Source organism: Somniosus microcephalus, chromosome 3 (assembly GCF_052327205.1).
Source record: "Somniosus microcephalus isolate GS21.2 chromosome 3, FLI_Smic_1.0, whole genome shotgun sequence".
NCBI classification, from domain to species: Eukaryota; Metazoa; Chordata; class Chondrichthyes; order Squaliformes; family Somniosidae; genus Somniosus; species Somniosus microcephalus.
In genome coordinates, this window is record NC_140989.1 from 303,954,713 (window position 1) to 303,978,720 (window position 24,008).

The window sequence follows — 24,008 nt, forward strand, 5'->3', positions numbered from 1 at the left end:
AAAGATGCAGCTCGAGTTTTCTCTCTCTCCCACAGGTTACTGAGTGCTTGCTTATTTAACATAGTCCCCGATATTTAATTTCCATTAAAAACATTTCTTGCTTAAAATTGACGACAATACACTCAAATATGACGCCCAAAACAAACAAACATGTTGCCAGTATACTACAAAGTTTCACTTTTTGCAGGGGCGGGGGTGGAAAGAGAGGTAACAAGGAGAGAAAAAGAGAAGACCAAGCGGAAAGAGGACAGAATGTAAAAGGAAATATTAGGGCCTTCTTACCTGAGCCTGAAGGAGCTTTAGTTGTCTATCCTGTTCCACTAGAATCTTGTAAGCATCAACAGGCAAGCCCATTGTTCCATTTCCTTCTCGGTCATGCTCCAGTCTACCCACGGGAAACTGTAAACATGCAGAGGGTCCTGTGCACATTTTACACTGATTTGGCGGTGAGATGCGGGGGCCCCCAGGTGACTTTATCAAGCTGCTGTTTGGAGGTGAAGTGCTTCCTACTTGTCCAGATAAACTCTGGTTTATTGGACTGTTATTCATACACAAAGTAGTACAGTGAGAATTTGGTAAATAACCTAGAGTTTGTTGGCATGGTGCAGGAGTACAGTCATGGCAATTAGGTGAGTGAATCCCTTTAGAGCCATATGTTGTGACATTTCCTTTCCAATTAGCATTCAATGAAGGTCCACAGCAAGGTCCATGATGTTGGTAACAATTACAGTAGCTAGTTGGATATAATGTGTGAAAGTGTGGTGGAAGCCCCAGCAGTTGCATTTCAGAAGGAGAATTAGGTGGAAAGCTAGGAGTGTGTTGCAATGAATGCCTATTGGATTTGTTGGGAGAAGATAGTCCTTGTGGTTGTCTTGTGTTGGACATGGATTGCCAGCCTCTGGGAGAAACCCCTCCTGTACCCAAAACAACATTTTTTATTGGACCAACTAGCTCAGAAGGCATACCCAACTTAGGTTGGTCTATGGAAGCATCAGGCGAAGGTCCACTTGGTGGAGTAGAGGAGGACGATGAAGAAGATCCAGAACTCTTCCTCACAAAATGGCCACCTTTCCGATGTTGCTGTGCTGGTCTTTCTTTATGAGACTTAACAGATGCTGTTGATTTGTGTGAAAGAGTCAGATTTTGTTTTAAAGGAGGAGGTATAACTTGGGCTGTCAATCCAGGCTGCCCATTTTCAGAATATTGTTTTTTTGAGTTAAAAGTTCCAGATGCTCCACAGGTTTTTGCTGTCTGTTGTGGCTTTATTAGTAAAGACTTATTTTGTTGTAGACTTGTTGAAGTATACTTTGGCTCAATAAAACTTCCATCAAACACAAGTGATAGCTCAGGTACAGAAGGATAGATTCTTGGAAACTAAGATAACAGAAAAGAAGATTGTATTAATTATTTGAATATGCACTCTAGAAGTTAAGACATTCAATGCAGAAAGCAACTTCCAATATGGAAACTAAGCTTACTATCCTTTGGTCATTTTAACAGAGAGTATACTAGGCCCATGTAATATAGTGCCATTTAAAAATCATTACAGTTCAAATCATATGGCATTATAGCACTTCACTTTAAGCCATGTGGCTCAACCATGGAAGCCTGCTTTGCAGGACACCTTGGAATGTGTAAACAATGTTGAAAATTTGTCCAAATTCCAACTGTATGTATTAGAGGAATAGACTGAAACATGTCTCAAAAATATTCCCATGTATTTCTGCCTTGTATGCATATTTATATTCTTGGGCCATATACGTAAATGGTTGAAGACAAAGGTCTTGCAACAAGTGTGCTACTATTCACATTTTATGTGACCACAAGCATCTGATGGCAAGTAGAGTTGCTGCAGTCCTTTAAAAAGGATGAAGTTGTTCCCGAGAGAAGAGAACAATTCCAGTAATAGGGGATGTTGCTCGTAAGTTGTGTTTGGGATAAGACATGGACAACTGAAGCTTGCTCGTTTGTCTTTGGGACTCAAAGGAAGAGTTTCCCCTGTGTTTTTCTTCAACTGGTCACAGGCTCATTTTGCCCACTTCTCAAGAGATAGCTACAGGGTGGGTGAACAATGTGCTAAGTTGTGCCATTGACTAGAATGGGTGGGTTTAATGGTCTTTTCCCATCCTGCTTTTCATATGTTTGTATTTTTTTATTTATTTATTTATTTATTTATTTTTTAAAACTGGACAACCTAAACATTATCAAATTCTCCCTCGAATACGTGTGTTTAAAATGTTCCATGTAATCACTTTTTTAAAATACACTTTAATTAGCATTTGACCACACTTCTTCAAATGTATAGTAACTAAATAACCTTTTGGCCAACAGGATGTGGACTTGGTGTTGGTCTTGGAGAAAGGTCCTCTTCCTCCACACCAGAGTCATTATCACCAATAGGTATCTTGCTCGAAAGCAACCCACACTGAAGACTGGAAAACAAAGTTTAAAAATTGAATAAATCTAATTTGTTTACAATAGTGTGAAATGGTTCTACTGGTACACCGACATAAAGCAACAGGGATTTGCACCAAGCTCAGCCTATAACTCACCATACTACTTCCAGTCAAATTCGTTTTTAAATGTAGCTTAGAGAACACACTTCTGTTTGAATTTCATACTTTTAGCTTATACCACATGCACAGGTCATACTCAGCTCTGACCAGGAGTGCCTCCTATCTCCTGAAAGTCCTTTATCAAATCAAACTATTCATCTGCATACATAAATTGCCACATTTTCCAAAACCCCTTCCTCAAATTTGATCAAATTGTTTCAATTTCATCTGTACCTAAAAGCCAATTTCGTTTTAATTTCAGGAATGCAACACAAATAGCAAACTAAAAGGGTACATCTTATTTGAAAGCATATAAATAACCCAGGTAGAGCAAGTTCTTAATAAGATTTCTACTCTCTAGATTTAGATTATACAACAGGCCAATGCACTCAAAACATGAGTGATGACAAGCGAGGTAGACTAAAGCTCCCCTAATTCTGTTGCAATAATATTCCTTAACACCATCTATTACAGTGTGTGTTTTTCCAGCTATTATTGCAGTCTCAGATTGCGAATTTAGGTTGAAGTTGTGAATCACTTTATGTTCTGAACCCACCCCATTCTATGAACTTTGCTAAGAGGACCGCTCGTGGTTCAGGATTCTTTGGCCATTTTCCCCACAGAAAAGACATGGACACAAGCAATTTAAAAATGTATTCTAAAAAGCTGCCTAAAAGGTGTTACCTTTCCTAGACAGCCCCATGTGGAGTTGTGATTCTATGGGCAAATGAATGATAATTAATACACAAAAATGTGATGATGTTTCTTTTAGAGACCAAAACTAGGTAATTCATTAGCAATGTCTGGTCATTTAGGAACACATCTATTACATTGGTGCTGCCAAACTCTATTTCTGTGGGTCAGAAAAAGAGGCTTCTAAAAATCAGGAGACACCAAAAAGACAGGTTGCAAGAGCATAACATCTGCCCTGGCCAGGGTGAATACGTTAAGTAAAAGCAAAGTGAGCTAGCAAAAGTGTAAAATGGATGATTCTGTCGGCCTCCTCCCAAGGTCCCCATCATCACAGATGCCAGTCTTCAGCCAATTCGACTAATTCCACACAACATCAAGAAACGGTTAAGCGCACTGGACACAGCAAAAGCCACAGGTCCCGACAACATCCCGGCTGTACTGCTGAAGACCTGTGCTCTAGAACTAGCTGCGCTTCAAGCCAGGCTGTTCCAGTACAGCTACAACACTGGCATCTACCAGACAACGTGAAAAATTGCCCAGGTATGTCCTGCGGCGAGTGTCTCACATCCTGACTCTCCAAAGCCTTTCCACCACCTACAAGGAACAAGTCAGAAGTGTGATACTCTCCACTTGCTGAGATAGGTGAAGTTGCAACAACACTCAAGAAGCTTGACACCATCCAGCACCAAGTGTTCCATTGATCAGCACCCCAGCCACTGGCTTAAACATCCATTATCTGCACTGCATCAACTTGTCAAGGCTTCTTCTACAAACCTCCCAAACCCATGACTTTACCACCTAGAGGGACAAGGGCAGTAGACACATCGGAACATCACCTACAAGTCACACACCATCCCGACTTGGACATAATCGTGCCATTCCTTCATAGTCACTGGGTCAAAAGCCTGGACTCCCTACCTAACACCACTGTGGGAGTACCTTCACCATACAGACTACAGCAGTTCAAGATGACAGCTCACTACCACCTTCTCAACTGGGGATGGGCAATAAATGCTGGCCCTGCTAGCAATGCCCATATCCCAAGAATTAATATTTAATTTTTGTAATAGTACGCAAATAGAAGCTACATTGCTTGTACCAAATGTCTTCCATCATAGAAACATAGAAGATAGGAGCAGGAGTAGGCCATTCGGCCCTTCGAGCCTGCTCCGCCATTCAATGAGATCATGGCTAATCATCCAAATTCAGTACCCTGTCCCTGCCTTCTCCCCATATCACTTGATCCCTTTAGCCTCAAGAAATATATCCAACTCTTTCTTGAATATATTTAATGAACTGGCCTCCACCACCCTCTGTGGCAGAGAATTCCACAGGTTCACCACTCTCTGGGTGAAGAAATTCCTCCTCATTTCAGTCCTAAATGGCTTACCCCTTATCCTTAGACTATGACCCCTGGTTCTGGACTCCCCGGCCATCAGAAACATCCTTTCTGCATCTAGTCTGTCCAGACCCGACAGAATTTTATAGGTTTCGATGAGATCCCCTCTCAATCTTCTAAACTCCAGTGAGTATAAACCCAATCGACACAATCTCTCCTTGTACGTCATTCCTGCCATCCCAGCTATCAGCCTGGTGAATCTTCGCTGCACTCCCTCCATGGCAAGAACGTCCTCCCTCAGGTAAGGTGACCAAAACTGCACACAATACTCAAGGTGCGGTCTCACCAAGGCCCTGTACAACTGCAGCAAGACATCCTTGTTCTTGTACTCGAACCCTCTTGCTACGAAGGCCAACATACCATTTGCCTTCTTAACTGCCTGCTGCACCTGCATGCTTACCTTCAGCGACTGGTGCACAAGAACACCCAGGTCTCATTGCACTTCCCCTTCTCCCAATCTATTGCCATTCAAATAATAATCTGCCTTCCTGTTTTTGCCACCAAAGTGGATAACCTCGCATTTATCCACATTATAATGCATTTGCCATGTTTCTGCCCAATCACCCAACCTGTCCAAATCGTACTGGAGTTTCACGACATCCTCCTCACAGTTTACCCTCCCACCCAGCTTTGTGTCGTCTGCAAATTTGGAGATATAACATCCAATTCCCTCGTCCAGATCATTAATATATATTGTGAACAGCTGGGGTCCTAGGACCAATCCTTGCGGTACCCCACTAGTCACTGCCTGCCACTCGGAAAACGACCAGTTTATTCCAACTCTTTGCTTTCTGTCCGCCAACCAGTTCTCTATCCAAGTCAATACCTTGCCCCCAATCCCATGTGCCTTAATTTTGCATGCTAATCTCTTATGTGGGACCTTATCGAAAGCCTTCTGAAAGTCCAAATACACCACATCCACTGGTTCTCCCTCATCTATTTTACCAGTTACATCCTGAAAAATACTTAGTGTTTTGTATGTTTTCCCTACTATGGAAAAAGCAAATCACAAATCAAATTAAACGGTCCACCTTTGGAAATATTGATGGAATGCATACGCGTCCAGACCACAGGGTAGCTTTGTTGATATATTCTCAGACCCCACTACTGTGCTAGATAATGTATGTGATATCAAGAAACGGCTGAGCGCATTGGATACAGCAAAGAGCTTGGGCCGTGACATCATCCCAGCTATAGTACTGGTGCTCCAGAACGAGCCTGTCCGCAAAAAGCAGGACAAATCCAAATCCAATCCGGCCAATTACTGCCCCATCAGTCTACTCTCAATCATCAGCAAAGTGATGGAAGGGGTCATCGACAGTGCTATCAAGTGGCGCTTGCTCACCACTGCTCAGTTTGGGTTCCGCCAGGACCACTTGGCTCCAGACCTCATGAGAGCCTTGGTCCAAACATGGACAAAAGAGCTGAATTCCAGAGGTGAAGCGAGAGCGGCTGCCCTTGACATTAAGGCAGAATTTAACTGAGTGTGGCATCAAGGAGCCCCAGTAAAATTGAAGTCAATAGGAATGAGGGGGAAAACTCTCTTACTAGCTGGAGTCATTCCTAGCACAAAGGAAGATGGTTGTGGTTGTTGGAGGCCAATTATCTCAGCCCCAGGATATTGCTGCAGGAGTTCCTCAGGGCAGTTTCCTAGGCCTAACCATCTTCAGTTGCTTCATCAATGACCTTCCCTCCATCATAAGGTCAGAAGTGGGAATGTTCACTGATGACTGCAAAGTGTTCAGTTCCATTTGTAACTCCTCAGATAATGAAGCAGTCTGTGCCCACATGCAGCAAGACCTGGACAACATTCAGGCTTAGGCTGATAAGTGGAAAATAACATTTGTGTGACAGAAGTGCCAGACAATCACCATCACCCCTTGACATTCAATGGCATCATCGAATCCCCCGGCATCAATATTCTGGGGTCTCCACTAACCAGAAACAAAATTGGGCCAGCCACATAAATACTATGCCTACAAAAGCAGGTCAGAGGCAGAGTATTCTGCAGTGAATGACTCACCTCCTGACTCCCCAAAGCCTTTCCACCATCTACAAGGCACAAGTCAGGAGTGTGATGGAATACTCTCCACTTGCCTGAATGAGTACAGCTCCAACAACACAAGAAGTTTGACACCATCCAGGATAAAGCCGCCCATCTGATTTGCACTCCATCCACTACCTTAAACATTCATTCCCTCTACCACCGGCGCAACATGGCTGCAGTGTGTACCATCTACAAAATGCACTGCAGGAATTCACCAAGGCTTCTTCGACAGCATCTCCCAAAACTGTGACCTCTACCATCTAGAAGGAAGAGGGCAGCAGTTGCATGGGAACACCACCACCTCCAAGTTCCCCTCCAAGTCACACACCGCCCTGACTTGGCAATATGTCGCCGATCCTTCATCGTCACTGGGTCAAAATCCTGGAACTCCCTACCTATCAGCACTGTGGGAGTACCTTCACCACATGGACTGCAGCGGATCAAGAAGGAAGCTCACCACCACCTTATCAAGGGCAATTAGAGATGGGCAATAAATGCTGGCCTTGCCAGCAATGTCCACATCCCATGAATGAATTTAAGAAAAGGCCAGTGGGAGCCAACATCCACAAAAAGCAGATGACCAGGCCGTTTAAGGGAGAAGATGGCACTACTGACAGACAGACCCAAACGCCTAACAGTGCACAACCAGTAAAGAGAGTAGACTTGCACCCAAAGATACTGTACCAAGTTTATAATAAATCCCAAATTCACAACGGATAGAGCGTTAGATTGGATTTATTGTAGAGACACATTATATTAATAGGAAAGACTGCAGGCCCACACCCTTTCTGTTTAATATGTATATAGCGATTGGTAATGGCCTTCGAAACTGCAGCCGAAACTCCACCTGTATTATGTTCAGCAATACTTACGAAGTTCCCACAATGTTGCTAACCACCTCCTTAAAGAAATCACTCTCTGGATTTTTATTTTCATCACTTAGTTCAAATTCAATAGGCTGTTTTCCTGAAGACTCAGTGCTCTGAAAAAAATAGTTCAACTGCTCAGTTAACTTTGACTCAAAAATATTAAAAGTTGAAGTGGTCAGGTAGAATTAGCATCTTTAGCAATTCACCATTTATTGAGTTATTTATACAATTATGAATTACTACTTGCATTCATATTGTACCTTTAACAGATTTTAAAGAGAGTCTTTAAAAAGGAGGGAGAGAGGTGGAGGGTGGGGGGAAGACCTAGGCGAAGTCTAGGCAACTGACGGCATAGCTGAGACTGGGTAGAGGTTGGAAGGGTTACAGATGTAGAAGATATGAAGTAAGGTCAGGAAACAAGGCACCAAAGGTTCTTATCTATCTGAGTCAATAGCTAGGAAGAAATTTGGAGTTGGTAATGATCTTAAGGTGATGACTTCAGTCTTCCCGGTGTCTAGCTGGAGAAAGTTATAGCTAGTCCAGAACTGGATTTTGGCAAGCAGTTTAACAGCATTGAGGCAGTGGAGGTAGAGCTGGGTGTCATCCATGTATACATGGACATCAACTCAATGTCTGTGGATGATGCTGCTAGGGGGCTGCATGTACAGGAGGACAAAGGAGGGGGCAAGGATAGATCCTTGGGAAACTCTGGAGGTGACAGTGGGTTGGAAAGAGAAGCCTTTGTTAGAGATGCTCTGGCTACAATTGGATAGCTAAGTGTGGAACCAAACAAAAGCAGTCCTATGGACAGGGTGCATTAATGCCCGGGCTTACGGGGCACACACCCATGGTCTTCAGTCAAATAAGGGGTCCCTGCCAGGGTGGCAAGCTGTGTTCAACAGGCAGGCCACTTGTTACAACCCGAGGAACTTAGCCTCTCTGACCCCATTGGACTAAGAAGCTGCCCATCAACGCCAAAGTTCCAGCGTGGAGAGCAGCCCAGGGCCCCAAGAATTCTTAATGTGTCACTGCCCATGGAATGGACAATGGAGGAGAGATAGAAAGTAAAACTGGGCAGTTTGCAAAACAGCAAGCCAATCTAATTGTGTCAGTTTCCCACCAGGTGAGTTAGGTTAAAATGGTACATGCCAAGAATTACATTAGGCAGGCAAATTGGCTTTTTATTTTTTAAACACTTACAGAAACTTTAAAGAGTGGAATGCTTTCTTTGAGTAAACCCATGTACTTACCGTACAAAGATTTAATACTTCAGTACTAGTAAGCAGCTGGAAATCTAGTTTCTCGTGCTCACCACAAGGACGGCATTCATAGAATTCTGGCTGCCTATGTGTAAGTGAATAGAGAACGAGAAGAAAACTTTTCTGCTCAGTCGAGAAAACTCTGAATAAAAAACAGAACCAACAGAGGTTATTGCAAATAAAACAAATTTCTTTAATTATATAAAGACTGCAATATGTAAGCATGCCATAAAATTAATGGGACAGCCTAACCATACTGTTGAATAGCACAAAATATGCTTATAATTAATATTTTACTTCCAAGTGGGGATAGTACGTGAATGGAACTTGGAGGTAATGTAAGGTTTCCATTATCCTCGTCAGTGGCCATGATCCTCATCAGTGGCTATGATCCTCGTCAGTGGTTAAGGTCGCAGGCCAGGAAGTGCTGTCAAAGTAACCTTGGTGAATTGCGGCAGTACATCCTGCAGATAGTACATACTGCAGGCATAGCGTGCCTGTGGTGGAGTGAGAAGATATCCAGTATCAGGAGCAACAATCAACTGGACTGCTCTGCCCTGGATATTATTGAGCTTCTGGAGTGTTATTGCAGCTGCACTAATCCAGGCAGGTGGAGAGTATTTCATCACATGCTTATCTTGGACCTTGTAGATATTGCAGACAGAGGCTTTGAGGGGTCAGGAGGTTAACCACTCTTTACAAACTATCCAGCATTTGCCCTGCTCTTTTAGCCATATGGCTGGTCCAGTTCAGCTTTTGCTCAATGGCAACTGCCAGGATGTTGATGGTGGGGACTCTTAGGACGGTGGGAGAGGTTCTTGAGCTCTTGGAGGTGGGGAGAATGGTTTGCAATTTGATCAGTAATACAGATTAAATTACAGCTCTTTTGTCCATATGAAACAATTGCAGGAAATTACCCTCAGTTTGAGAGATAAAAGAGACTAGAAACCCAGAGGTCATGGGTTCAAATCCCACCATGGCAAGCTGCGAAACTGAATTTGATAAATCTGGTCATTTGTGGGCTAGCATCCGGAAAAATGACGATGAAAGCTGTTCGATTGTTGTACAAACTCAAATGGTTCACAAATGTCCTCAGGGAAGCAAACAAGGCAGAGAGTACAAAAGCAAGGAAGTTATGCTAAACTTTTATAAAATCACTGCTTAGGCCTCAGCTGGAGTATTGTGTTCAAGTCCTTGGGGAGGGTGCCGAGGAGATTTACTAGAATGGTACCAGGGAAAGTCAGGAGAAGCTGGGATTCTTTTCCTTAGAGCAAAGAAGGTATGGGGAGTGACGTAAGAAAACTACTAGGCACTTGGTCTAAGTGTTAAACAAAGCTTTAATCAACTGTTTTACAACATACGCTCCCTGGACAGCGCCACCCGTAGGCCGCTCAGTATTATTTCATAAGTCTTTCTTTCATGAATGACTGATTCATGTCAGGGAGATTTAATAGGTGTTCAAAATTATGAAGCGTTTTGATAGAGTAAATAAAGAGAAATTGTTTCCATTGACAGGAGGGTTGGTAACCAGAGGGCACAGATTTAAGGTAATTGGCAAAAGAACCAGACAGGAAATGAGAATTTAATTTTTTTTTTCCACGAGTTGCTATGATCTGGAATGCACTGCTTGAAAGGGTGGTGGAAGCAGATTCAATCATAGCTTTCAAAAGGGAATTGGATATATACTTGAAAAGGAAAAAAATTTCATGGGTATGGGGAAATAGCAGGGGAGTGGAACCAATTGGATAGCTCTTTCAAAGAACCGGCAGAGGCACGATGGGCCAAATGGCCTCTTTCTGTGCTGTACGATTCTAACCTACACATGACTTCAGTCCTATACCGTGTGACTGACGTAATACCCTCGAGTGGGTGTAAAAACAATTGCTACAAATCAAGAAAACAGCCCAACACCACCATGTTAGGGCAACGAGTGTTCACACTAATTTCTTGTAGTTAATACAAATTTCAATTATTTGCTTCCCCAGAACTGCTGAAAACTAGTACTATACTAATTCCCAAAGTACTCCAATAGCTCATTATATTCACACACTGTTTTGTTAAAAGGTTCTAATTTAGCATTGAAACTTAAATTGTTAATTTAAAAAAAGCAAAGAATAGCATGGAATTAAAGTCAGAGATTGGACATATTTAACTTTGGCAGTAGTAGCCTGGAGTGCACTCAGTACATATTTTAGCAATCAAAAACAGCATTACATTATTTGATAGAAGAATGGAGAGTACTAGTATTTAACTTAACAGACAGGAGACATTATGGGCCGGATTTAATGAAAATTTGAAAATGTACTTCTCTGTTACAGAATAGCTTTTTAAAAAAAGATAAATTCTCTTCAAATCTCACCTCTCTCGAATGGAAGAACTGAATAGATACCGCAAGCAGCAGGCCCAGACTTGTGGGCTATGTACATGGGTTGCACCACTCAACCAACTGGAATACCAAAAATGTGAAATAAAAGTTACAAAGCAAGACTTCAAAATATAATTTTTCTGCACTTTTGCAAGTTTATATACTATTAAAAATGCTGTGTTGTCACAACATGCCAAAGGTATTGCACCTGTAGGGATGCTGTGAACAAGTTATAATGGTGTGTGATAGGGTCATCTAAAGAAAAAAATTAGTACCTTACTTTTAGCACCTTAAAAAAAACTGCAAGATGCTTGACCTCAAAGTAACAGAACAGCCTATTAAGGAAGGAACTAAAAAGGAACCGGTGGCCAGCTGCAGCCTGCAAAATGATGGTGCTCTGAACTGCTCAATTCACCCTGTAAATTTACACTGAAGATTACACGGAAAACAAATCCTTACCACCAAATTATATAAAGCGGTCTCAAACTTTAGCACCACCAAATTGTATAAAGCGATCTCAAACTTTAGCACCACCCAGCCAGAAAGCATTAAAATTACACAACCACACTAAGAAAGTCAACCCTGAATTTACTACACCCAGCAGAGACCACCCGAGTCTGTTAACTGTCCATGGAGTTAAGAGACCAACCGTGCTAACGTACCAACTCATTCCCCTCCCAAACTCAAAACAAAAATAAGTGTAACACACCTCCCCACCAGCAGCTGATACAGAAATCGTACCATCCACCCTATCCCCGAAGCAAGAAAAAAAGCACAACTCAGCACTTAACCCCCCACCCCCATTGAATCTGCCTCTTCCCTCCAAACAATCCTCTACCTATCTCCCCACCTTGTCCCCAGTTTTCCCGTCCCTCCTCATCCCCCTCCCTACCCTCATCTCCATCTGTGTTCCTCTCCCTTCCTTTCTAACCCACACTCTCCTCTCCCAGTACCCTTCTCACCCTCTCTTCCTAACTGCCTTCTCTCCCATCTCCCACTTTGATTCAGTTATTTTGCCATCCTCTAATTTTGCTTGACCTGAAAAGCACATTCGGTGTTGGCTCCCAAATGAAATGCCACACAAAATCAACTTGCAATAAATAAAAGCTTAGGTGCATTTTCCAAGAGTTTAGATTCTCTCCTGCTTTAGTAGTCAATATTAGAACATTTCAGGAGCTCAACATTGCTCGTCATCCTAACACTGCTTGGTGTTATTTTGGACATAAATTAGAAAAATAATGAATGCCTTACTGATGAGATTTATAATTTATGTCTTGTACTCCTTCAGTTAATAAACATTACTGCTAGAATTTTAGCTTTTACCTCCTGCTAGAATATTCATGACTATGACATTGAAATGAACATGTCCTAACTTCATACTTCACACTAGTGTTCTTGTCTTTTTAAATTTCAAATTGAACTCAAATTCTTTAACATTGGATACTGTATTATTTTATAATATTGTACTTACATTCCTACTAGAGGCAAAGTGAGCACTTTTGGATCAGATTCAAGTATTAATAGAAGTTTGCGTGTCTGATCCATTGTAAGGTACCTGCAATTAAACAAATTTGTTTGTTATATTTTTACCAAGTGTCAGTTTAAAATAGACTTACAAAGCAGAAAGCATCATAATCATGTACTTTTTTTCTAAACTGATGTCACAACACCGTCTCTTTTGATTGGTATGAGCTATCATACGGCTAAAAATTGCAAGACTACCCATGAATGTGCACGGACAATTGAAAATTATATGTTGCAAAAAATGTAAAAGTTGAGGAATTCTGATGACAAACGACGAGTGAAATAGTTAAACAGTGGTGAATTCCCACGGAGTTCTCCCGATCTCCTGTCATAACTTCAGCGGAATCCCCAAAGAAATAGTGCACAGACATTTATGCTATTTCTTCAGGGATTCCATTGATCTTCCGTTAAGTTATAGTGAGAGAGTGAGATTGGGAGACCACTGCGAAAATCCCAGGTAATTATTTCAACCAATAGAGGAGCTCGTAACTACAGCTGCTTGCGGTAATACAGTAACTGCCTGTAACAAATTGGCCAAGAGTAAATTCTTTATAGCAATGTTGCCATGTGCACACTTAGGCTGTTATTCTGGCCGTGGAGGCGGGTTGGCATTGGGAACAGAGTGCGGCGGGTTCCGTACCTGCTGCCGGCTCCAGCCGGCCTTCCAACACAACTTTAGTTTAATTGGGCTAATTGAGCCCAACGTGTGGATTACTCGCCCTCATCACAAGGTGCGGGTCTGTTCAGGTGCTCTGCTGACGCGTGTGCAGCCCAAATACTTAAGGGGACCATTCCACAGTTACATCTGAAGTCTTTTATGCTGCTCCTGACTGCTGCTGGTGCTCAATCTGTCTGCAGAGAGACAGAAGCAACTCCACGGTTCAATGAGGAATTCCGGCATGTTCTTGTTGAGGGAGTCAGAGCTCGTCGGGAGGTCCTGTACCCGGGAGATGGAAGAAGGAAACCTCCTCAGCAGACGAAGGCAGCCTGGCTGCAAATAGCTCGGGAGGTCAATGCCAGGTCAATGGTAAGATGCACATGGATTCAATGCAGGAAGAAGTTCAATGATCTCCTGCACACAGGGAAAGTGAGTATAAAAGCACAATTCCCTTAATTCTGCTGTGTCATCACATCCCCAGCATTGTCAACCCTACCCCTGCACATCCTCACTCAACCCAGCATCACTTGCACTATCAACCTTCCCTCTCTCCCTATGTACAGAATCACTACCTCATCTAACTATGCACCCCTGGATGAGTGCAGCTCCAACAACACTCGAAGCTCGACACCATCCAGGACAAAGCAGCCCGCTTGATTGGCACCCCATCTACCACCTTAAACATTCACTCCCTCCACCACCAGCGTACCATGGTTGCAGTGTGTACCATCTACAAGATGCACAGCAGCAACTCGCCAAGGCTTCTTCGGCAGCACCTCCCAAACCCGCGACCTCGTCCACCTAGAAGGAAGAGGGCAGCAGGCGCATGGGAACACCACCACCTCCAAGTCACACACCATCCTGACTTAGAAGTATATCGCCGATCCTTCATCATCGCTGGGTCAAAATCCTGGAACTCCCTACCTAACAGCACTGTGAGAGTACCATTACCACATGGACTGCAGCGGTTTAAGGCGGCAGCTCACCACCACCTTCTCAAGGGCAACTAGGGATGGGCAATAAATGCTGGCATTACCAGCGACACCCTGATCCCATAAACAAATTTTTAAAAAACCCACACACCCACCCTCATGGTTATGCAATGACAACCAGCAACTCCAAAGGAGGGAACTTGGTAATGGGAACCCATTCCATCGTTGTCTCCCTCCAAACATCTATCCTATCCATTCTAGACAATTATTCCATCACACTCACTGAAAATCCAATTCTCTCCCTGATTGCAGGAAAAAGAGAATCCACAATAAGAGGGAGAGGGGGAGAACAGGAGGATCACCACCATCCGTGACACAGCTGACCAACGCTGAAGAGGCAGCTCTAGGCATTGCTAGAAGACCTGAGGAGCTTGATGTGGGGGATGGAGAGATAGACACAGTAGAACAACCTGGTGACAGAATTAATTTCCAGACATCTGATTTGGCATTCATGAGTGACGATTATGAGATACCTGTATGATGTTCATATAAATGTGGTCATAATAATGTGCACAATGGTAATATCAAATGTGTAATTCATGTATTTACTCTCCCACAGGACCATCAAGAACCCCCCTCCCTACTGTCCAGGATGATGATCAGGAGAACTCCTCAGAGGAACCTCCATCCTCTGAGGGAGCACATCAGCAGAAATTAGTGCACCAAGCACCAGTAGAGATGCACACCTCGATGGGTAGTTTGCGACAGAGTAGTATTGTCACCTAGCGTTTCACAACTTACAAGTGCGCAAGAGCAGATGGTAGAGACAGGGACAGCAGTGGAGAATCCTCGTCGGAGACCGCAAGGCGCTCCTAGCTCTGCTCAGCTGCATGTAGACGCTGAGCCTCTGGGGTCACCCAGAAAGAGAGCGGTGCTGGAGCTTCAGGAACAAGTGCAGGAGGTTCTGAGTGGCTTTGCAAGCACGGTGACTGCGAATGTGCAGAGAATGGAGGAGTCCATCTTAAACATGCGCAATGCCATGGTGCACGCAATGGCGAATGTGGGTTCTGCAATAGAAAGGATGGCAACCTCTATGGAGGACATCATTCGCCAGAATCAGAACAACATGCTGACTCTTCTAGATAGATGGTCAGCTATGGAGGATAGAAGGGCATCTATCGTGGAGAGGAACCAGAGGTACATGGATGTCCCCGTTATGAGGACTGTCAGTATAGAGACGGGTCCACATATCCCCACTGATGTGCAGCAAGGTGCTATCCAGCTACTTGCTAGGAGAGAAGTGCGGGTGGCCCATGAGAGGGATGATGGTGGGAGGGGACATGCTTGTGAGGGCTCCTCTTCAAGCGCTCAAACTGCCATCCCCTTGCCAACCCCTCGGTCAGAGCCCCAGATGAGCACCCAAGCAGTGATGGCCGAGTCGGTCCCTGTGCAGCCGCAGGAGAAGCAGGGCCTTCACAGGCTCCAAAACGCAGAGGACAACCGCCAAAGACATCTAAGCAGGCGCAGCAGGGAGGTGAGCAGGCTGTCTCTACATCTGCTGAAGCCACAGGGGGAGCACAACGTAGAAGCACGTGCAAGAGAAAGATGACATGTTATTAAGCTCAAGGGTTCTCACTTGGGTGTTCTGATAGATTTAATTGTGAAGTTTCTGTTCTTATGTTGGAATAAATTTATGCTGAATGAAGGTTTGGCATCGTTGCCATATGTATCCTGAGAATTTGAGGTGGCAGTGAAGGGTAAGTGCGACTTTAAAATCCAGCAATGCAGGCGACAGTGGATATAGAGTGAAAACCACAGACTTGCAGCCTAAACAAAGAATGTGTCTCCCAAATTGTTCAATCACCAACCTCCAACATTTGAAACTGACCAGATTTGAGTGTGCAGCTTTTAGACTGCAGTTGCAGCTGTGAAGTTTCCAGCTCCTTGGTGTGCCCGACACAATTACCTGCCGTGTTCTGCAAACGTCATGAAACGCGATCCAAAAGTAGGAAAATTGAAAAATGATCTCAAAATAGCTCTAAACAAGCAGTCAAGTTCCTTTAATCCCTCACCCGCCGCTTGGTGTCAGGTCTGTTTTTAAATCGCAGACCCAACACTTGGGAAAGTGGTGTGGAGGACAGATCAGGGCGGGTTTGGAACCCACCCTCAATCATTTCGGTTTTAACCCCCGTCCTGCCTCCAAACCCGTCCTCTGCGCGCCAGCAGAATCGCAGCCTTAATTTCTCCACTGTTTTACCGAGGGATGGGCCAAAGAACATAAAACATATAGGCCTAGAAATTCAGTGGGCTGCGCTACCCGTTAGCGCCCAAAGAAGGCACTAAGTGGGTTTTGCGCCACTGGCCACGCCTCCCGCTAAATTTAGCGGGACGCTAATGGCGGCACTAGCCGTTAGCGCTGCGCCGCCACCGATGACGTCATCGGTGTGCGCAGCGCCCCGCTACCGCCCCGATCGTGAAATTTGGTAGCGCCCCCTGCTTTAATGCTGGTCGCAATTTGCGACCGGTTCAGGGGGGCCTACCTGCGGCGGTAGAGGTGCAGAGCGGCCATTTTTTGCTGGCCGCCTGCCAGCGCCTCTTCGCGCCACCGTCCCCGGCCTCCTGAGCACCCCCCGCCGCATTGTGCCGGCTGTGTCCCAAGAGCCCAGCACTTCTCCTCGGTGTCGGACTCTTTTGCCGGCACTCGCGATCGCGGATCGTGCTGCAGCATGCCCCTCCCCTTTAAGAAGGGGAGGAAGGCCTGCAGTACCGCAGCGCGCCGTGCGGTACTTCCAGCGCCCTGGCAAGACTGGCGCCACTGAATTTCTAGACCATAATTTCTAAGAGATCAACTGGTGTGGCCCAAGGGCATAGTCATACCTTGTCCACGTGGCATGAACATCAAGCGGAACATATATTTAACTATTTGTAACCAGTTGGCACAATTACTAGCCATAACTTCCTCCAGTATTGGGTGCAGCTGCATCAGCTTGGTGGTTGTAGTTAGTGTTAGAGTGAAAAATAAGGTAAACCCAATTAACAAAATTTGCATACAAATTAATAATGCCTTGGCTATAGCAACTTTGTTATGAACAATTTACTCTTTATTTAGTCAAATTAAAAAACATGTTGAATTCCCATTTTTGAAACGCAACATTTTTTAATCCTTGGGAGGTAAAATAAAAGTCATAACCTAAACCCCAGTATTAAAAAGAATATTGTATATAGAGTACATCCATTTCATTAAAAAAAAAATCTATGCTGAAGGATATTGTTGCATAATTTTCAATCAAATTTTGCAGGTGGATGTCTCATTTTGCATTAGGAGGCAAGACCTTGCAGTCATTAGCACTGTGTGCAAGGACAGCAGTATCACCGCTCCCCAGTGTCTATGGATTTGTCAGAGTCATACGGCCCATCGTGTCCATGCCGGCCATCAAGCCCCATCTATTCTAATCCCATTTTCCAGCACTTGGTCCGTAGCCTTGTAGGCTATGGCATTTCAAGTGCTTATCTAAATGCTTCTTGAATGTTGCGAGGGTTCCTGCCTCTACCACCCTTTCAGGCAGTGAGTTCCTGATTCCAACCACCCTCTGGGTGAAGTTTTTCCTCAAATCCCCTCTAAACCTCCTGCCGCTTACCTTGAAACTATGGTCCCTGGTTATTGACCCCTAAAAGTTCCTTTCTATCTACCCTATCTATGCCCCTCATAATTTTGTACACCCCAATCAGGTCCCCCCTCAGCCTTCTCTGCTCTAAGGAAAACAACCCCAGCCTGTCCAGTCTCTCTTCATAGCTGAAGCACTCCAGCCCGGGTAACATCCTGGTGAATCTCCTCTGCACCCTCTCTAATGCAATCACATCCTTCCTATAGTGTGGCGACCAGAACTGCACACAGTATTCCAGCTGTGGCCTAACTAGCATTTTGTACAGCTCCATCATAACCTCCGTGCTCTTATATTCTATGCCTCGGCCAATGAAGGCAAGTATCCCATATGCCTTCTTAACCATCTTTTCTACCTGTCCTGCTGCCTTCAGGGATCTATGTACATGCACACCAAGGTCCCTCTGATCTTCTGTCCTTCCTAGGGTCCGACCATTCATTGTGTATTCCCTTGCCTTGATAGTCCTCCCAAAATGCATCACCTCACACTTTTCAGGGTTAAATTCCATTTGCCACTGTTCTGCCCATCTGACCATCCCGTCTATATTGTCCTGAGGCTTCCCTCCTCGCTAGTTACCACTCCACCAATTTTCATGTCATCTGCGAACTTACTGATCATACCTCCTACATTCATATCTAAATCATTAATGTAAACTACAAACAGCAAAGGACCCAGCACCAATCCCTGCAGTACACCACTGGACACAGGCTTCCAGTCACAAAAACAACCTTCGACCATCACCCTCTGCCTCCTGCCACTAAGCCAATATTGGATCTAATGTGCAAAATTGTCCTGGATTCCATGGGCTCTTACCTTCTTGATCAGTCTCCCATGCGGGACTTTGTCAAAAGCCTTACTGAAGTCCATGTAGACTACATCAACTGCACTACGCTCATCCACACACCTAGTCACGCCCTCGAAAAATTCAATCAAATTGGTTAGACATGATCTCCCCCTGACAAAGCTATGCTGACTATCCTTGATTAATCTTTGCCTCTCCAAGTGGAGACTAATTCTGTCCCTCAGAATTTTTTCCAATAATTTCCCTACCACTGATGTTAGGCTCACTGGCCTGTAATTCCTTGGTTTATCCCTACTACTGTATCCTTCTTGAATAAGATTTGCTCCCAAGCTAGTTCCAAAAGCCAATTTCTGGGTATCCTTATCAAGTCACTCTCTGAAACACCTGCAAGTGTCGGTTTCCTAATTCTATGGGAGACCCCAAATAGCAAGTTTCTGGAAGGAATTTTTTTGGTAATGTATAGATGGGGTTGTAGCAGAAGTTATATTGAAAGTACACCCCCACCCAACATAATACTTTTCCGTTAAACTGGATTCTAAGTAATTCCCCAGTATCAGTTATAATTTACACTACTGCAGTTTTGAAGAGATAATTTGACCCATTTTTCAGAGAAATGTCTTGTACATTAACAGAAAATAAAACGGAGTAATTGCAAGGCAGCAACTTCAACTGGTTCAGAATACGAGTGAAACTATACTCAAATGTCAATCCAACTTTGATGTTAAGTTAATTAAATTATTTTCATGGCATCATGGGAGTAATGCATCAGTTTTGGGTTGGATTTTTCCTAGGCGCTTCACTTGTTGCAGATGCTGATGGCCACAGCACTCAATGTCAATGCCACACACACATTGAAAAATTAGTGATCAACATGTAAAAGCACTATTTTAGAGTAATCAGCACAATGTAATAGCATGAGTGGGCGTGTGTGCTGTGAGGAGGATGCCAAGAAACTCCAGGATGATTTGGACAGGTTGGGTGATTGGGCAGAAGCATGGCAGATGCAATATAACATGGATAAATGTGAGGTTATCCACTTTGGTGGCAAAAACAGGAAGGCAGATTATCTGAATGGCAATAGATTGGGAGAAGGGGAAGTGCAACGAGACCTGGGCGTCCTTGTGCACCAATCGTGGAAGGTAAGCGTGCAGCAGGCGGTGAAGAAGGCAAATGGTATGTTGGCCTTCGTAGCGAGAGGGTTTGAGTACAGGAACAAGGATGTCTTGCTGCAGTTGTACAGGGCCTTGGTGAGACCACATCTTGAGGACTGTGTGCAGTTTTGGTTGCCTTATCTGAGGAAGGATGTTCTTGCCATGGAAGGAGTTCAGCAAAGATTCACCAGGCTGATACCTGGGATGGCAGGAATGACGTATGAGGAGAGATTGGGTCGATTGGGCTTGTACTCGTTGGAGTTTAGAAGAATGAGAGGGGATCTCATTGAAACTTATAAAATTCTGACAGGACTGGACAGACTAGATGCAGGAAGGATGTTCCCGATGGTCGGGGAGTCCAGAACCAGGGGTCACAGTCTAAGGATAAGGGGTAGGCCATTTAGGACAGAGATGAGGAGGAATTTCTTCACCCAGAGAGTGGTGAACCTGTGGAATTCACTACCACAGAAGGCAGTAGAGACCAATTCATTAAATATATTCAAGAAGGAGTTGGATATATTTCTTAAGGCTAAAGGGATCAAGGGGTATGGGGAGAAAGCAGGGACTGGGTACTGAATTTGGATGATCAGCCATGATCGCATTGAATGGCAGAGCAGGCTCGAGGGGCCGAATGGCCTACTCCTGCTCCTATCTTCTATGTTTCTATGAATACTACTGGCTGACCTTTTCATTAAGCCTATCCATTTATGTCCGATACAAAGTGTTAACTACAATTACACAAAAATGGATGGATGGCCAGAGGATTGTACTAATGCATCTTCAGCATGGGTAGAATAAATTCACAAATTTTTGATCAATCAGTCCTTGAACGGGTTGTCACCTCCCAAATCTGTGCCCACCTTTCCCGGAACTGTTTAAATCCATCCAATCAGATTTTCGGCCCTGCAACAGTACCGAAACGACACTTCTCAGTCACAAATGACATCCTATGTGACTGACAAAGGTAAACTAGACCCCCCTCATCCTTCTCGATCTGTCTGCAGCCTTTGACACAGTAGACCACACCATCCTTCTCCAACACCTCTCCACCATTGTCCAGCTGGGTGGGACTGCATTCACCCGATTCCATTCTTATTGATCTAATCGTAGCCAGAGAATCACCTGCAATGGCTTCTCTTCCTGCTCCCGCACCGTTACCTCTGGTGTCCCCCAAGGATCTATCCTTGGCTCCCTCCTATTTCGCATCAACATGCTGCCCCTCGGCGACATCATCTGAAAACACAGCGTCAGTTTCCACATGTACGCTGATGATACCAAACTCTACCTCACCACCACCTCTCTCGACCCCTCCACTGTCTCTAAATTGTCAGACTGCTTGTCCGACATCCAGTACGGGATGAGCAGAAATTTCCTCCAACTAAATATTGGGAAGACCAAAGTCATTTTCTTCAGTCCTGTTACAAACTCCTTTCCCTAACCACCGACTCCAGCCCTCTCCCAAGCATCTGTCTGATGCTGAACCAGACTATTCGCAACCTTGGGGTCATATGTGACCCCGAAGTGCGCTTCCAATCACATATCTGTGCCATCACCAAGATCGCCTATTTCCACCTCCGTAACATCACCTGACTCTGTCCTTGCCTCAGCTCATCTGCTGCTGAAACCCTCATCCATGCCTTTGTTACCTCTAGGTTTGACTATTCCAACACACTCCTGGCTGGCCTCCCACATTCTACCCTCCATAAACTTGAGATCATCCAAAACTCTGCTGCCCATGTCCTAACTCGCACCAAATCACATTCATCCATCACCCGTGCTCACTGACCTACATTTGTTCCTGGTTAAACTCCTCGATTTCAAAATTCACATCCTTATTTCCAAATCCCTCCATGGCCGCGCCCCTCCCTATTCTCTAATCTCCTGCAACCTCACAACCCTCCAACATATCTGCGCTCTTCTAATTCTGGTCTCGAGCGTCCCTGATTTTAAATTGCTCAACCATCGGTGGCCGTGCCTTCAGCTGCCAAGGGCCTAAGCTCTGGAATTCCCTCTCAAAACCTCTTTCCTCCTTTAAGTCGCTCCTTAAAAACCTACCTCTTTAACCAAGCTTTTGGTCATCTGCCCCAATATCTCCTTTCGTGTCTCGGTGTCAAATCTTTGTTTTATAACACTCCTGTGAAGTGCCTTGGGATTTTTACTACGTTCAAGGTGCTATATAAATACAAGTTGTTATTAGAAATAATAATTTCACTTGCAGGGTAGTTTTCTTAATTGCAGTACGAAACCAACACAATGCCATACTTTGGGTAGGTTAAAATGGGAAGTTTAAACGTTCAAGGTGCCACCATAAGACATGTTTAATGATTGACAGTACAAAAACAAAAGTTTTGTCTTTAAATGTCTGTAAAAGATGACATTTCTAGAAACTTAATCCAACTATCTTTTCATGCCCAACTCACCCAAATTTGTATGTCCCCTGAACCTGTGCAATGTTTATTGGGCTAGTTAAATTTCTTGCCAGAGCTGTAGGGATTATGGGAACTGCATTGATTGGAGTGGCGTCAAAGGTGATTGCTACTGTAACAGCTGCCCAGTGAAGTCCAAGGGTCAGATTATCCATGTTCTCAATGCAGGTAATGCGTCCTCTCATCACGAGAAGTCTAGAAAAGTCAGTTGTTTCCTTGCTACAGCAATAGTAGTGCAGCATCTGGTAAATTAAAAAGTACACAATTACTGACAGAAGTGTATATTGTCTTCTATATTATCATTCTAACACAGAAATAAGGGTTGTGTGTCCAAAGCCATAAGACAGTCTAGTTCAAAATTCTTGGGACAAGGATTGCCTCAGTCAATAGGGACACTACAATTGGCTTCAGTGACTCCAGCCTATGGCGTGGGAATAAACATTTAAAAAAAAGTGAGGGGGAAGGAAGAGTGTCTGCTGAAGCTTGTAAGCATTTTAGTTTTATAGGATAATCTTTCAAGCAGGTGAACAAATCAGGAAAATTAGCATAAACACTGCAGGCATTTTAATTACCTTTTAAGCATTTTAGTTTTATCAGATCTATCTTACAGAACCGTTGAAATGTTTAGGAGTAGCTTGATTTCTGTGCATCATTGCTTGTGAGCTGAAAACGACTTTCCCCCTCCAACTTACTTTCGTAGGGCTTAAGCTGCGGAATTCTTTTGTTAAATTAGTTTCCGATCTCCTGGACTTCTCCAGACATCTAGACTATATTTCTGCTTTGAACTACACTGGATTACACTACTTTTCTGCACTGGATTACACTAAGAATTAACTGCTGTGTCTCTATCTCTGAAAAGGTAAAAAGATTTTTACCATTAAACTTCCAGCTGTGTCTGCTGAACTGGTTCTACTGGATTTTCAGCTCTGCTGGCTTGTAGGTAGCAGCTCCACTTGCTGTCCGGTGACTCGTTTTATCGGTTTTCAGCTTTGCTGGTCACTGGTTTATGGTTTTACTTTTTCTCTGCGCTTTGATCTACAGTGGCCTCCAGCTTGCGTCAATTTAGCCATCATCTTTCTGCATCGCTACCGACTCTCATTCCTACAGCAACAGCCTCCATCCTTGAACTCTCTACCCTTCAAATAGCTTCTGGACTTCACTCGCCTGCTACACCTATCTCTGAATTTGGACAGCGGTTCGTCGATGCTCCGTACTGGCCCTGTCCTGCTCACATCGGCTTGTCCTTCCATGGGACCTCTGACTTTGACCCTGGTCTTCCAACTATTGTCTACAACCTATTCCCTGCTACCAGGAAATATGTATTCCATTAATTATTACATTTAAAACAGGCCTATGTAACCTGAGCTTTTCCAGTGTCCATTCGCGTGCGCACTTTGGCTGCCACTCCAGACCCGAGCCATTCCACTTTTTCCCCCTATTTTCCTTTTCTCTCTATCCCTCCCTGACCGCACTCTCCTGTCATCATGCCTCCTTTCATCTCTGCTCTCTTGGATACTCTGCCCTCCCAAATCCCTACCCCAATCCTTCATTACTCTTCGACCTTCCGACTCTCCTGCCGCTATCCCAGGCTTCACTCCCTCTTACAAAAGCCCACAGCTTCCCTCTGTGCCCCTCTTAGCATCCTACGAAGGGCCCATCGAGGCAC

At 44.2% G+C, this 24,008-nt stretch overlaps 1 protein-coding gene across 1 annotated transcript in view; it reads right to left on the minus strand.

Moving 5' to 3' along the window:
- Positions 1-24,008, minus strand: part of stil (STIL centriolar assembly protein) — an 82,755-nt gene that overhangs the window by 26,194 nt on the left and 32,553 nt on the right. The window contains exons 6-12 of the mRNA XM_085982879.1: positions 22,337-22,584; positions 12,659-12,742; positions 11,182-11,268; positions 8,814-8,964; positions 7,567-7,676; positions 2,318-2,432; positions 283-1,374 (exon numbers count right to left, since the gene is read on the minus strand). Coding sequence (XP_085839005.1) covers positions 283-1,374; positions 2,318-2,432; positions 7,567-7,676; positions 8,814-8,964; positions 11,182-11,268; positions 12,659-12,742; positions 22,337-22,584 — 1,887 coding nt within the window. The remainder of the gene's footprint in view (positions 1-282; positions 1,375-2,317; positions 2,433-7,566; positions 7,677-8,813; positions 8,965-11,181; positions 11,269-12,658; positions 12,743-22,336; positions 22,585-24,008) is intronic.